Source organism: Lampetra planeri, unplaced genomic scaffold (genome assembly GCF_965212315.1).
Source record: "Lampetra planeri unplaced genomic scaffold, kcLamPlan1.2.h2 scaffold_304, whole genome shotgun sequence".
Lineage (NCBI taxonomy): Eukaryota > Metazoa > Chordata > Hyperoartia > Petromyzontiformes > Petromyzontidae > Lampetra > Lampetra planeri.
Window position 1 is genome coordinate 66301 of NW_027615129.1, and position 14015 is coordinate 80315.

Below are 14015 nucleotides of genomic sequence, written 5' to 3' on the forward strand. Positions count from 1 at the left end.
GCTGACTGTTGCTGCATCTTGCCGACTGTTGCTGCATCTTGCTGGCTGTTGCTGCATCTTGCTGGCTGTTGCTGCATCTTGCTGACTGTTGCTGCATCTTGCTGACTGTTGCTGCATCTTGCTGACTGTTGCTGCATCTTGCTGGCTGTTGCTGCATCTTGCCGATTGTTGCTGCATCTTGCTGGCTGTTGCTGCATCTTGCCGACTGTTGCTGTATCTTGCTGACTGTTGCTGCATCTTGCTGACTGTTGCTGCATCTTGCTGACTGTTGCTGCATCTTGCCGATTGTTGCTGCATCTTGCCGACTGTTGCTGCATCTTGCTGACTGTTGCTGCATCTTGCTGGCTGTTGCTGCATCTTGCTGACTGTTGCTGCATCTTGCCGATTGTTGCTGCATCTTGCCGACTGTTGCTGCATCTTGCTGGCTGTTGCTGCATCTTGCTGACTGTTGCTGCATCTTGCTGGCTGTTGCTGTATCTTGCTGGCTGTTGCTGCATCTTGCTGGCTGTTGCTGCATCTTGCTGACTGTTGCTGCATCTTGCTGGCTGTTGCTGCATCTTGCTGACTGTTGCTGCATCTTGCTGGCTGTTGCTGCATCTTGCTGACTGTTGCTGCATCTTGCTGGCTGTTGCTGCATCTTGCTGGCTGTTGCTGCATCTTGCTGGCTGTTGCTGCATCTTGCTGACTGTTGCTGCATCTTGCTGACTGTTGCTGCATCTTGCTGACTGTTGCTGCATCTTGCCGACTGTTGCTGCATCTTGCCGACTGTTGCTGCATCTTGCTGACTGTTGCTGCATCTTGCCGATTGTTGCTGCATCTTGCTGGCTGTTGCTGCATCTTGCCGATTGTTGCTGCATCTTGCTGGCTGTTGCTGTATCTTGCTGGCTGTTGCTGCATCTTGCCGACTGTTGCTGCATCTTGCTGGCTGTTGCTGCATCTTGCTGACTGTTGCTGCATCTTGCTGGCTGTTGCTGTATCTTGCTGGCTGTTGCTGCATCTTGCTGGCTGTTGCTGCATCTTGCTGGCTGTTGCTGCATCTTGCTGACTGTTGCTGCATCTTGCCGATTGTTGCTGCATCTTGCTGGCTGTTGCTGCATCTTGCTGACTGTTGCTGCATCTTGCTGACTGTTGCTGCATCTTGCTGGCTGTTGCTGCATCTTGCTGACTGTTGCTGCATCTTGCTGGCTGTTGCTGCATCTTGCTGACTGTTGCTGCATCTTGCTGACTGTTGCTGCATCTTGCTGGCTGTTGCTGCATCTTGCTGGCTGTTGCTGCATCTTGCTGACTGTTGCTGCATCTTGCTGACTGTTGCTGCATCTTGCTGGCTGTTGCTGCATCTTGCTGACTGTTGCTGCATCTTGCTGACTGTTGCTGCATCTTGCCGATTGTTGCTGCATCTTGCTGACTGTTGCTGCATCTTGCTGACTGTTGCTGCATCTTGCCGATTGTTGCTGCATCTTGCTGACTGTTGCTGCATCTTGCTGGCTGTTGCTGCATCTTGCTGACTGTTGCTGCATCTTGCTGACTGTTGCTGCATCTTGCTGACTGTTGCTGCATCTTGCTGACTGTTGCTGCATCTTGCTGACTGTTGCTGCATCTTGCTGGCTGTTGCTGCATCTTGCTGACTGTTGCTGCATCTTGCTGACTGTTGCTGCATCTTGCTGGCTGTTGCTGCATCTTGCTGACTGTTGCTGCATCTTGCTGACTGTTGCTGCATCTTGCTGGCTGTTGCTGCATCTTGCTGACTGTTGCTGCATCTTGCCGACTGTTGCTGCATCTTGCTGACTGTTGCTGCATCTTGCTGGCTGTTGCTGCATCTTGCTGACTGTTGCTGCATCTTGCTGGCTGTTGCTGCATCTTGCCGATTGTTGCTGCATCTTGCCGACTGTTGCTGCATCTTGCCGACTGTTGCTGCATCTTGCCGACTGTTGCTGCATCTTGCCGACTGTTGCTGCATCTTGCTGGCTGTTGCTGCATCTTGCCGACTGTTGCTGCATCTTGCTGGCTGTTGCTGCATCTTGCTGACTGTTGCTGCATCTTGCTGACTGTTGCTGCATCTTGCTGGCTGTTGCTGCATCTTGCTGACTGTTGCTGCATCTTGCCGACTGTTGCTGCATCTTGCTGACTGTTGATGCATCTTGCTGACTGTTGCTGCATCTTGCCGATTGTTGCTGCATCTTGCCGACTGTTGCTGCATATTGCTGGCTGTTGCTGTATCTTGCTGGCTGTTGCTGCATCTTGCTGGCTGTTGCTGCATCTTGCTGGCTGTTGCTGCATCTTGCCGACTGTTGCTGCATCTTGCTGGCTGTTGCTGCATCTTGCTGACTGTTGCTGCATCTTGCCGACTGTTGCTGCATCTTGCCGACTGTTGCTGCATCTTGCTGGCTGTTGCTGCATCTTGCTGGCTGTTGCTGCATCTTGCTGACTGTTGCTGCATCTTGCTGGCTGTTGCTGTATCTTGCTGGCTGTTGCTGCATCTTGCTGGCTGTTGCTGCATCTTGCCGACTGTTGCTGCATCTTGCTGGCTGTTGCTGTATCTTGCTGGCTGTTGCTGCATCTTGCCGACTGTTGCTGCATCTTGCCGACTGTTGCTGCATCTTGCTGGCTGTTGCTGTATCTTGCTGGCTGTTGCTGCATCTTGCCGACTGTTGCTGTATCTTGCTGGCTGTTGCTGCATCTTGCCGACTGTTGCTGCATCTTGCCGACTGTTGCTGCATCTTGCTGGCTGTTGCTGCATCTTGCTGGCTGTTGCTGCATCTTGCTGACTGTTGCTGCATCTTGCTGGCTGTTGCTGTATCTTGCCGACTGTTGCTGCATCTTGCTGACTGTTGCTGTATCTTGCTGGCTGTTGCTGCATCTTGCTGGCTGTTGCTGCATCTTGCTGACTGTTGCTGCATCTTGCTGGCTGTTGCTGTATCTTGCCGACTGTTGCTGCATCTTGCCGACTGTTGCTGCATCTTGCTGGCTGTTGCTGCATCTTGCTGGCTGTTGCTGCATCTTGCTGACTGTTGCTGCATCTTGCCGACTGTTGCTGCATCTTGCTGACTGTTGCTGTATCTTGCTGGCTGTTGCTGCATCTTGCTGACTGTTGCTGCATCTTGCTGGCTGTTGCTGTATCTTGCTGGCTGTTGCTGCATCTTGCTGACTGTTGCTGCATCTTGCTGACTGTTGCTGTATCTTGCTGGCTGTTGCTGCATCTTGCTGACTGTTGCTGTATCTTGCCGACTGTTGCTGCATCTTGCCGACTGTTGCTGCATCTTGCCGACTGTTGCTGCATCTTGCCGACTGTTGCTGCATCTTGCCGACTGTTGCTGCATCTTGCTGGCTGTTGCTGCATCTTGCTGGCTGTTGCTGCATCTTGCTGACTGTTGCTGCATCTTGCCGACTGTTGCTGCATCTTGCTGACTGTTGCTGTATCTTGCTGGCTGTTGCTGCATCTTGCTGACTGTTGCTGCATCTTGCTGGCTGTTGCTGTATCTTGCTGGCTGTTGCTGCATCTTGCTGACTGTTGCTGCATCTTGCTGACTGTTGCTGTATCTTGCTGGCTGTTGCTGCATCTTGCTGACTGTTGCTGTATCTTGCCGACTGTTGCTGCATCTTGCCGACTGTTGCTGCATCTTGCCGACTGTTGCTGCATCTTGCCGACTGTTGCTGCATCTTGCTGGCTGTTGCTGTATCTTGCTGGCTGTTGCTGCATCTTGCCGACTGTTGCTGTATCTTGCTGGCTGTTGCTGCATCTTGCCGACTGTTGCTGCATCTTGCTGGCTGTTGCTGCATCTTGCTGGCTGTTGCTGCATCTTGCTGACTGTTGCTGCATCTTGCTGGCTGTTGCTGTATCTTGCTGGCTGTTGCTGCATCTTGCTGGCTGTTGCTGCATCTTGCCGACTGTTGCTGCATCTTGCTGGCTGTTGCTGTATCTTGCTGGCTGTTGCTGCATCTTGCCGACTGTTGCTGCATCTTGCCGACTGTTGCTGCATCTTGCTGGCTGTTGCTGTATCTTGCTGGCTGTTGCTGCATCTTGCCGACTGTTGCTGTATCTTGCTGGCTGTTGCTGCATCTTGCCGACTGTTGCTGCATCTTGCCGACTGTTGCTGCATCTTGCTGGCTGTTGCTGCATCTTGCTGGCTGTTGCTGCATCTTGCTGACTGTTGCTGCATCTTGCTGGCTGTTGCTGTATCTTGCCGACTGTTGCTGCATCTTGCTGACTGTTGCTGTATCTTGCTGGCTGTTGCTGCATCTTGCTGGCTGTTGCTGCATCTTGCTGACTGTTGCTGCATCTTGCTGGCTGTTGCTGTATCTTGCCGACTGTTGCTGCATCTTGCCGACTGTTGCTGCATCTTGCTGGCTGTTGCTGCATCTTGCTGGCTGTTGCTGCATCTTGCTGACTGTTGCTGCATCTTGCCGACTGTTGCTGCATCTTGCCGACTGTTGCTGCATCTTGCTGACTGTTGCTGTATCTTGCTGGCTGTTGCTGCATCTTGCTGACTGTTGCTGCATCTTGCTGGCTGTTGCTGTATCTTGCTGGCTGTTGCTGCATCTTGCTGACTGTTGCTGCATCTTGCTGACTGTTGCTGTATCTTGCTGGCTGTTGCTGCATCTTGCTGACTGTTGCTGTATCTTGCCGACTGTTGCTGCATCTTGCCGACTGTTGCTGCATCTTGCCGACTGTTGCTGCATCTTGCCGACTGTTGCTGCATCTTGCTGGCTGTTGCTGTATCTTGCTGGCTGTTGCTGCATCTTGCCGACTGTTGCTGTATCTTGCCGGCTGTTGCTGCATCTTGCCGACTGTTGCTGCATCTTGCCGACTGTTGCTGCATCTTGCTGGCTGTTGCTGCATCTTGCTGACTGTTGCTGCATCTTGCTGGCTGTTGCTGCATCTTGCTGACTGTTGCTGCATCTTGCTGGCTGTTGCTGCATATTGCTGGCTGTTGCTGCATCTTGCCGACTGTTGCTGCATCTTGCTGGCTGTTGCTGCATCTTGCCGACTGTTGCTGCATCTTGCTGGCTGTTGCTGCATCTTGCTGACTGTTGCTGCATCTTGCTGGCTGTTGCTGCATATTGCTGGCTGTTGCTGCATATTGCTGACTGTTGCTGCATCTTGCCGACTGTTGCTGTATCTTGCTGGCTGTTGCTGCATCTTGCTGGCTGTTGCTGCATCTTGCTGACTGTTGCTGCATCTTGCTGGCTGTTGCTGCATCTTGCTGGCTGTTGCTGCATCTTGCTGACTGTTGCTGCATCTTGCTGGCTGTTGCTGCATATTGCTGGCTGTTGCTGCATCTTGCCGACTGTTGCTGCATCTTGCTGGCTGTTGCTGCATCTTGCCGACTGTTGCTGCATCTTGCTGACTGTTGCTGCATCTTGCTGGCTGTTGCTGCATCTTGCTGGCTGTTGCTGCATATTGCTGACTGTTGCTGCATCTTGCCGACTGTTGCTGTATCTTGCTGGCTGTTGCTGCATCTTGCCGACTGTTGCTGTATCTTGCTGGCTGTTGCTGCATCTTGCTGGCTGTTGCTGCATATTGCTGACTGTTGCTGCATCTTGCCGACTGTTGCTGTATCTTGCTGGCTGTTGCTGCATCTTGCCGACTGTTGCTGCATCTTGCCGACTGTTGCTGCATCTTGCCGACTGTTGCTGTATCTTGCCGACTGTTGCTGCATCTTGCCGACTGTTGCTGCATCTTGCTGGCTGTTGCTGTATCTTGCCGACTGTTGCTGTATCTTGCCGACTGTTGCTGTATCTTGCCGACTGTTGCTGCATCTTGCCGACTGTTGCTGCATCTTGCTGGCTGTTGCTGTATCTTGCCGACTGTTGCTGCATCTTGCCGACTGTTGCTGTATCTTGCCGACTGTTGCTGCATCTTGCCGACTGTTGCTGCATCTTGCTGACTGTTGCTGCATCTTGCCGACTGTTGCTGTATCTTGCTGGCTGTTGCTGCATCTTGCTGGCTGTTGCTGCATCTTGCCGACTGTTGCTGTATCTTGCTGGCTGTTGCTGCATCTTGCCGACTGTTGCTGCATCTTGCTGACTGTTGCTGCATCTTGCTGGCTGTTGCTGCATCTTGCCGACTGTTGCTGTATCTTGCTGGCTGTTGCTGCATCTTGCTGGCTGTTGCTGTATCTTGCCGACTGTTGCTGCATCTTGCCGACTGTTGCTGCATCTTGCTGGCTGTTGCTGTATCTTGCCGACTGTTGCTGCATCATGCTGACTGTTGCTGCATCTTGCTGACTTGCTGCATCTTGCTGGCTGTTGCTGTATCTTGCTGGCTGTTGCTGCATCTTGCTGACTGTTGCTGTATCTTGCTGGCTGTTGCTGTATCTTGCTGACTGTTGCTGCATTTTGCCGACTGTTGCTGCATCTTGCTGGCTGTTGCTGCATTTTGCCGACTGTTGCTGCATTTTGCCGACTGTTGCTGTATCTTGCTGGCTGTTGCTGTATCTTGCTGACTGTTGCTGTATCTTGCTGGCTGTTGCTGCATCTTGCTGGCTGTTGCTGTATCTTGCTGACTGTTGCTGCATCTTGCTGACTGTTGCTGTATCTTGCTGGCTGTTGCTGTATCTTGCTGACTGTTGCTGTATCTTGCTGACTGTTGCTGCATCTTGCTGGCTGTTGCTGCATCTTGCTGGCTGTTGCTGCATCTTGCTGGCTGTTGCTGTATCTTGCTGACTGTTGCTGCATCTTGCTGGCTGTTGCTGCATCTTGCTGACTGTTGCTGTATCTTGCTGGCTGTTGCTGCATCTTGCTGACTGTTGCTGTATCTTGCTGGCTGTTGCTGTATCTTGCTGACTGTTGCTGCATCTTGCTGACTGTTGCTGCATCTTGCTGGCTGTTGCTGTATCTTGCTGGCTGTTGCTGCATCTTGCTGACTGTTGCTGCATCTTGCTGGCTGTTGCTGTATCTTGCTGACTGTTGCTGCATCTTGCTGACTGTTGCTGTATCTTGCTGGCTGTTGCTGTATCTTGCTGACTGTTGCTGCATCTTGCTGACTGTTGCTGTATCTTGCTGACTGTTGCTGTATCTTGCTGGCTGTTGCTGCATCTTGCTGACTGTTGCTGCATCTTGCTGGCTGTTGCTGTATCTTGCTGACTGTTGCTGCATCTTGCTGGCTGTTGCTGCATCTTGCTGACTGTTGCTGTATCTTGCTGGCTGTTGCTGTATCTTGCTGGCTGTTGCTGTATCTTGCTGGCTGTTGCTGTATCTTGCTGACTGTTGCTGCATCTTGCTGGCTGTTGCTGCATCTTGCTGACTGTTGCTGTATCTTGCTGGCTGTTGCTGCATCTTGCTGACTGTTGCTGTATCTTGCTGGCTGTTGCTGTATCTTGCTGACTGTTGCTGTATCTTGCTGGCTGTTGCTGCATCTTGCTGACTGTTGCTGTATCTTGCTGGCTGTTGCTGTATCTTGCTGACTGTTGCTGTATCTTGCTGACTGTTGCTGCATCTTGCTGGCTGTTGCTGTATCTTGCTGACTGTTGCTGTATCTTGCTGACTGTTGCTGTATCTTTCTGACTGTTGCTGTATCTTGCTGGCTGTTGCTGTATCTTGCTGGCTGTTGCTGTATCTTGCTGGCTGTTGCTGTATCTTGCTGGCTGTTGCTGTATCTTGCTGGCTGTTGCTGTATCTTGCTGACTGTTGCTGTATCTTGCTGGCTGTTGCTGTATCTTGCTGGCTGTTGCTGTATCTTGCTGGCTGTTGCTGTATCTTGCTGGCTGTTGCTGCATCTTGCTGGCTGTTGCTGTATCTTGCTGGCTGTTGCTGTATCTTGCTGACTGTTGCTGTATCTTGCTGGCTGTTGCTGTATCTTGCTGGCTGTTGCTGTATCTTGCTGGCTGTTGCTGTATCTTGCTGACTGTTGCTGCATCTTGCTGGCTGTTGCTGTATCTTGCTGGCTGTTGCTGCATCTTGCCGGATATGGCCGTGTCAGGTGGCGGGCGGCGTGGCTGAGCACAGCAAGATACTGGACAAGAGCGAGGGGCTGTTTGGGCCGGAGCGAGACCCTCACTTCACGGAGGTGTACAGTGGCCTGGCGTCCGGTACGATCACCCACACACGCGCACGCACAACACATGCACGCGCACGCACACACACGCACACACACACACACGAATGCACAAACACACACACGCATGCACACACACGCAGACGCAAGTACACATACGCACGCACGCACATACATGTACGCACGCACGCACACGCATGCACAAAACAAAGATTCCCCCCGTATAGCCTTCGCGGACTTTTGGGGCAATTCCCATCAGCGAGCAGCACCGATGAATTCCTTCCGGATCGCATCAGCGCCTTCACTGGAACGTTTTGCACGACCCCGGCCGCGGCGGTGGCGCCCTTCCCCCACTCCCCCGCCCGACGCCCCGGCACAGGTCAAGTTCCACTGCAGCACCCCCCCCCCCCAAACTTCTCTCAACTCCGAGCCCCCCCCCACCCCTCGCTTGAACTTGTTCAGCGTTTGGGTATCACGATTCGCCGCCCGAGCGAGCACGCGGCGGACGATTCGCGTTCAGAGCACGCCGAGCATCTGGTGCTCGTTTAGCAGCAGGCCCCGCACCCCCTCCACAACCCCCACCCATTCCCCTGGCTGCCTGCCCCCCACCACACCCAACCCACTCGCCCCCCCCCAGCGATGCTGATAACGCAACACGTGCACACGCACACAAACACACGTGTGCCTGAGCGCCCACACACTCACTCACTCGCTCGCATACTCACTCGCTCGCACACTCACCCCCCTTTTTAGTCTTTAACAGAATATCGGGGGCAAGTGCTGTTAGCGAGCAACCACGAAGGCCGGCACGGCACACGAGGAAGTGGCCGGCCTGCACCGCTGCGCCACCGCTCCCCGTACGCAGCCCTTCCCCGCGTAGTCGCTGTGCCACGGGCAGCCCGTGGCAGCGTCAGGGTAGCGAGGTGCACGAGGCTGCGTGGAGGTCACCAAAACTGTTTCCAAGCCCGCTCAGCCACAACACCCACAACCGCTCCGTCAGGCCTTGGAGACACCGAACATATTTCCACCCCAGCATACCTCGCATCGCAAAGAGCCACGACCCGGCTCCACCAGCGATGATATCCATTGAGAAACGAATTCCCGAGTGGATGGGGTGGGGGCGGGGCGGGGGGGCAGAGTGCTTCACAGGGAGCCCCCACCCCCTGGCCCTATACGCGGGGCCCCGTGGTCCACGTGCCGTGGGTGGCCGGGCGGGCGGGCGGGCAGGGATGGCATTGACAGCCGGGGTTCCCTGCCAAGCACAGCACGGCGTTGCAGCACCCGCCATCCTGAGGATATTGGAAATTGGCGGTGACGGCAGAGATGACGGTGATAGCGGTGACGGCGGTGCTGCCCCTGTGTGTGTGGTGTGTGTGTGGAGGGAGTGGTGGTGTAGCGGTTAGCGCGCTGCGCTACGAACCCAGTGACCCGAATTTGATTGCCGCTCATGGGCCAACACCGTTGACGGTTATCAGAACCGGTCCTGGGCCTCCCCTAGGTCGACTCGGCCTCAAACGAGTATACCTGATGCGGTGTGTAAACTTAGCACTGGGGAGACAAAGGCGTCCGGGCGTAGTGCTGGCCACCTACCCCCTTGTGCGCCACAGTGCCGGCCTTCTTAGGTGCTACTCACTAACAGCACTTGCCCCAGCAGTCTGTTGAGGCTACAGGGGGGATCTTGATGTTTCGCGTTGTGTGTGTGTGCGTGTGTGTGTGTGTGTGCGTGTGTGTGTGTGCGTGTGTGTGCGTGCGTGTGTGTGTGCGTGTTTGTTTGTGTGTGTGTGTGTGTGCGTGTGTGTGCGTGTGTGTGTTTGTGTACGTGTGCGTGCGTGTGTGTGTGCGCGTGTGCGCGTGTGTGTGTGTTTGTGTGTTTGTGTGCGCAGACCAGAAGCTCGGCTCCAAGAGTGGACTCGTGTCGCCGTCGGCCGCGGCGGGGCAGACCATCTTCCAGCAGGGGGGCACGGCCAGCTTCCCCCGTGCAGGGCAGCCGTACAGGTACCGAGCTCCAGAGAGAGGCGGGGGGGGGAGAGGGGGAAGGTGCGGTGGGTGGTAGGTCGGTGTGTAGGTACATACAGTTTGCGCATGCCGCCCTTCACAGGTGCTCACTAACAGCACTTGTCCCAACAGCCTGTTTGAGGCTACACGGGGGGGGGGGGGGGTCTTTGTCTTTGTTTGGGGTGTCGGTAGCTGTGAGTGCCTGGGTGGATGCCACTGAAGGCTTTGTTGGGGGGGGGGTGTCACGATCGTGTGATGAGGGTCAGGGACATCTGAGGGTCAAGGTCACATGTCCGGGGTCACGTGTTGGAGGTCAAGATGATCGTGGAGCTTCAGATGATGTTGTGTAATCAGGCGACAACTCCAGAAACCGGCACAGAGCCGCATTCTCCAGAGAGACCTGGGGCGCGGGAATCACGAGAGCAGGAACGCAAAGACGAGGCACAGCGACAAAGCAAATAGAAATCGGAGCAAAAGCAACCAAATCGTACATTGCAATGGGAGGTGGGTTGTGTCACGTGTGGCTCAAGGTCACCTGTTGAGGGCAAGGTCACCCTGCAGAATCAGGGTCACGTGGCCATGGTCATCATCAGATGCTGAGGCCACACGTCAGGGTGGGTCAGAGTTCAGACACCCTTGCTGCTGACATATGCGGGGCTTCAATGTCCAACAGAAACTCGCGTCTGCCATCTTTCTGTATCCCTCCAACCCCCCCGTACTCAACCCGTCTTACCCGTCATCGTCTGGCGGCTGCAGCCCGAGCCTGGCGCTGGTGCAGGCGCCATCGGCCGGGCAGATCTTGGCCCAGATGTCACGGCAGACGTCGGCGTCCGGGGCTAGCCAGGCATCCGCCACCACCACCTGGGTGCGGCAACGTCTATCACACCAGCTGTACCGCACCTCCTCCACCGCACCACCTACACTGCAGGACAGCGCTCATCACATACCACTTCCGCTGCGGTGCACCGCACTGCGCCGCAGAGCGGTGCGTGTCACCGCACCGGCACCTGCCAGCGCACCGAGGCAGCAACACTGCTGCCGTGCGTGTCCCTCTGCGTGTCTGCATGTCTCTGTCTACCGCTGTGCACGCGTCCTCGTGCGCGTCTGTGTGTCCGCGCCCCTGCGTGCGCGAGTGTCTTCATCCCCGTGCGTCTGTGTGCGCGTACGTCTGTGTCCGCTGTGTGTGTGCGCGCCCCTCACCACGCAGCCCGGCAAGGCTCAGTCTCCGCCGTTTGGCCACAGCTTTGCGGCGAGCCCCTCGTCCTTCAGCCCCCTCTCCAACCCGGCGTCGGCTCCGTCGCCCGGCGCGCCCACCTACGCCAGCATCGGCACGCGCGCCACACCCTACGGTACGGCCGGCGCGCTACGGTGGTGGCGGGGAGTGAGGGGGGAGCGAGGAGGGGACCACGGCAGGACCGAGGCGTCCCCCTAGCGGTGCCACAGAAGGTCGCGGGCCCCACGGCGGGGGAGGCCCCGGAGGAGCGTGGGAGCCGTGGGATTCGGGAGCCGCGGGCGGGTCGCCTCCCTCCTCCCCGTACGATGACCACCGCCACGCGGCGCCCCCATTGCGCTGCGCGGCGGTGACGCGCGGTGATGGGACTCACCGGGCCCGGCAGCAGTGGCGGCTCCCGTGCGGAGCCGGGATATCCGATTGTTCGAGTCAACGATACGTCGACCCAATATCCACTCCACTACTCGACCAATCGGATGGCACGGAAAAAAATTGTACGAAAAAAAAAGGGTCTTCGCCTCTGTTCCCACGTGTGCCATTGGACGGGAGGTTGGTGGGCGGCCAGGTTTCGATGACGCCGATGTCGTTGGCGATATCTGCGGGGCCGTGGCTCATGGGGGGGGGGTTCCCCGCCTTTGACAGGGCAGGATTTTGGCGCAGCCAAGGAGCTTGAGCCACCACCGACAGCAATAAAATCAGAAGTTCAACTTCACCGCCCGCTCGCCTCACCTCCCGATCCTTCCTCTCCTTCGCTCGGCGTCTGGCAAGCGCCTGACGCCGGAGCCGCGTGCCGCGTCCTCGTGATTCGTCCGCTGGCGTGAGCCGCCGTGCGACGGACGGACCGCACCTCGCCGCGTTCGCCATCGCGCCGCTCGGTCGTTCTCCGTTCGTTGTCGTTGTGCTTGTCGAGCCAGGAAAGCCTGAGCCTCAAGACGTTTTGCACGAGGGTCCTGCCACGTTTGTTTCAATAGGGGGTGGCGATTATAGCTTCCTAAATTCCAATTGAGTGATTAGCGGTGTAATTTATCGCAAGGGCCTACTCCTGCCCATGACGTCACAGGATCTTTAACCCCCACTGTGAGTGAAGCAGAGGGGCGCAGAGTATTGTTTTGCGCTGATTAACCGCAGGATAAACCAGGGGCGGACGCGGGATTCGAGCCGTGGAACTTCTGCGACGAGCGGTGAGTGCGCTACCGCCGGGCCGCGTCGCCGCTCAAACGACGGCGGCCTCAGCGGCCCTAGCAGCTCGCGCGTCATCCGATCGCAGCTCGAGACTCGCGGTGAGTCTCGCCGTGACGGAGACTCACCGCGAGCCTCAATGCCTCGGCTCCGCTCTCGCCCATTAAGGGGGCTGGGAGGTTTAATTCGCCGTTAGGAATTTGTGATGTTTATTTTTTTATATCCATTTTTTTTTTGCAACTTCCTCGCCAAATTCCTGCGCGCGTGTCCCCGGGGCACGGCCCTCGCCTCCTCCTCCTCCTCCTGCCTCCTCCTCCTCCTCGCCTCCTCCTCCTCCTCGCCCTCCCCTCCTCTTGGCAGTGGTGGCGGCGGCGGTGGCGGTGGCGGCGGCTTGCGGGGTTTTCGAGGGATTCTTATTTTAGCGATTAAATTAAAACCAGCGGCAGCCGCGCTCCCATCCGAAACCTCCGCTCTCCTCGACAGCTCCACTCTTTGTTTATCCGTCGTGTTTGTAGAAGCTGGGGGGGGGGGGCGGGGGGAGGGGGGTGGGGCGAACAGGGAGGGATGGTGGCCGAGGGTGGGTAGCAGCAGCAGGTGCTGAGTGGCACTGCGGGTTGTGGTGAGGGTGATGTGTCGAGTGTTGCAGTCTGACTGTTGCCGTGAGTATAGGGGATGCTAGAGGCCATCGTGACTGCTGCCCCAGGGCCCCGCTCGCTGTGGGCTCCCGTGCGAGTGCTCTGCAGGGCTCCGCAGGGCCCCAGTGGGAGCCCACGGGGGCCCACGGGGGCCCACACTGCGCCTTTCATTCACTCGGAGAACAAACGGGGACTGTGCCGCCAGGTCCCCACCCCTCCCCCGGCCCCCCATTGACACAGGAAGCTGTCGGAGTGGCGGGAGGGGGGGCACACGGAGTGAACGCGGGGTCGCGGTCGAGGCCGCGGAAGGGGAGCGGCCACTGCAGACAGCTCCCTGAGCCTCACCGCGACTCCTACCCCTTGACCCTGAGCACACCGCGACCCCTACCCCTTGACCCTGAGCACACCTCGGACCCTAACCCCTAAGCCCATCTCACACCGAGCCCAAGCCAGGCTGCGTCATGAGCACAACATATCTCGGCAGACAATTCGCCTCCTTCCCCTGACCCGTCCCTCCACGTGAACGATTCGAGCCTTTCTGACACCCCCGTCAGCCACACGGCCTTCCTCCTCCTGGGCGAGCGTAATCCCAACAGCGCTGACTGCAACGTGAGCACCGCGCCCTCGACCGCTCTCGGTGGCGGCGGTGGCGGCGACGAGGGTGACAACGGCTCCGTTGGCAGGGCGCGCGCCACTCGTTGCAGACGTTCACGCTTCAAATCCAGCGGCCGCCCTGGTAAACACTGCGGTTGTAATCTAGATTTGAAGTTTTCGTGACTGCAGGGATCCATACTCTTTGGTTCTTTCGGTAAAGTCACGTAGGTAGAAAATAAAATAAATTAAACCACGACGTTTCGGGCGCAACACAAGCATCCGTCATCAGGTGGGACAACCACAGCAAGAAACAATTGCTGAAGTGGGCAACAAGGCAGAAGTGCTGCTGTGGTTGTATTAGCTGTAATTACTCCTCCGCGCCGTCCGC

The 14015-nt window shown here is 56.6% G+C and overlaps 1 protein-coding gene across 1 annotated transcript in view; it reads left to right on the forward strand.

Annotated features, from left to right (window-relative positions):
* Positions 1-13769, forward strand: part of LOC144740809 (aryl hydrocarbon receptor nuclear translocator-like) — a gene marked incomplete at its 3' end in the record, with an annotated part of 53823 nt that extends 40054 nt beyond the window's left edge. The window contains exons 11-17 of the mRNA XM_078623525.1: positions 7919-8027; positions 9877-9988; positions 10745-10853; positions 11196-11369; positions 12348-12400; positions 13142-13228; positions 13588-13769. Of these exons, the coding sequence (XP_078479651.1) occupies positions 7919-8027; positions 9877-9988; positions 10745-10853; positions 11196-11369; positions 12348-12400; positions 13142-13228; positions 13588-13769 (826 nt within the window). The remainder of the gene's footprint in view (positions 1-7918; positions 8028-9876; positions 9989-10744; positions 10854-11195; positions 11370-12347; positions 12401-13141; positions 13229-13587) is intronic.
* Between the last annotated feature and the right edge of the window lie 246 nt (positions 13770-14015).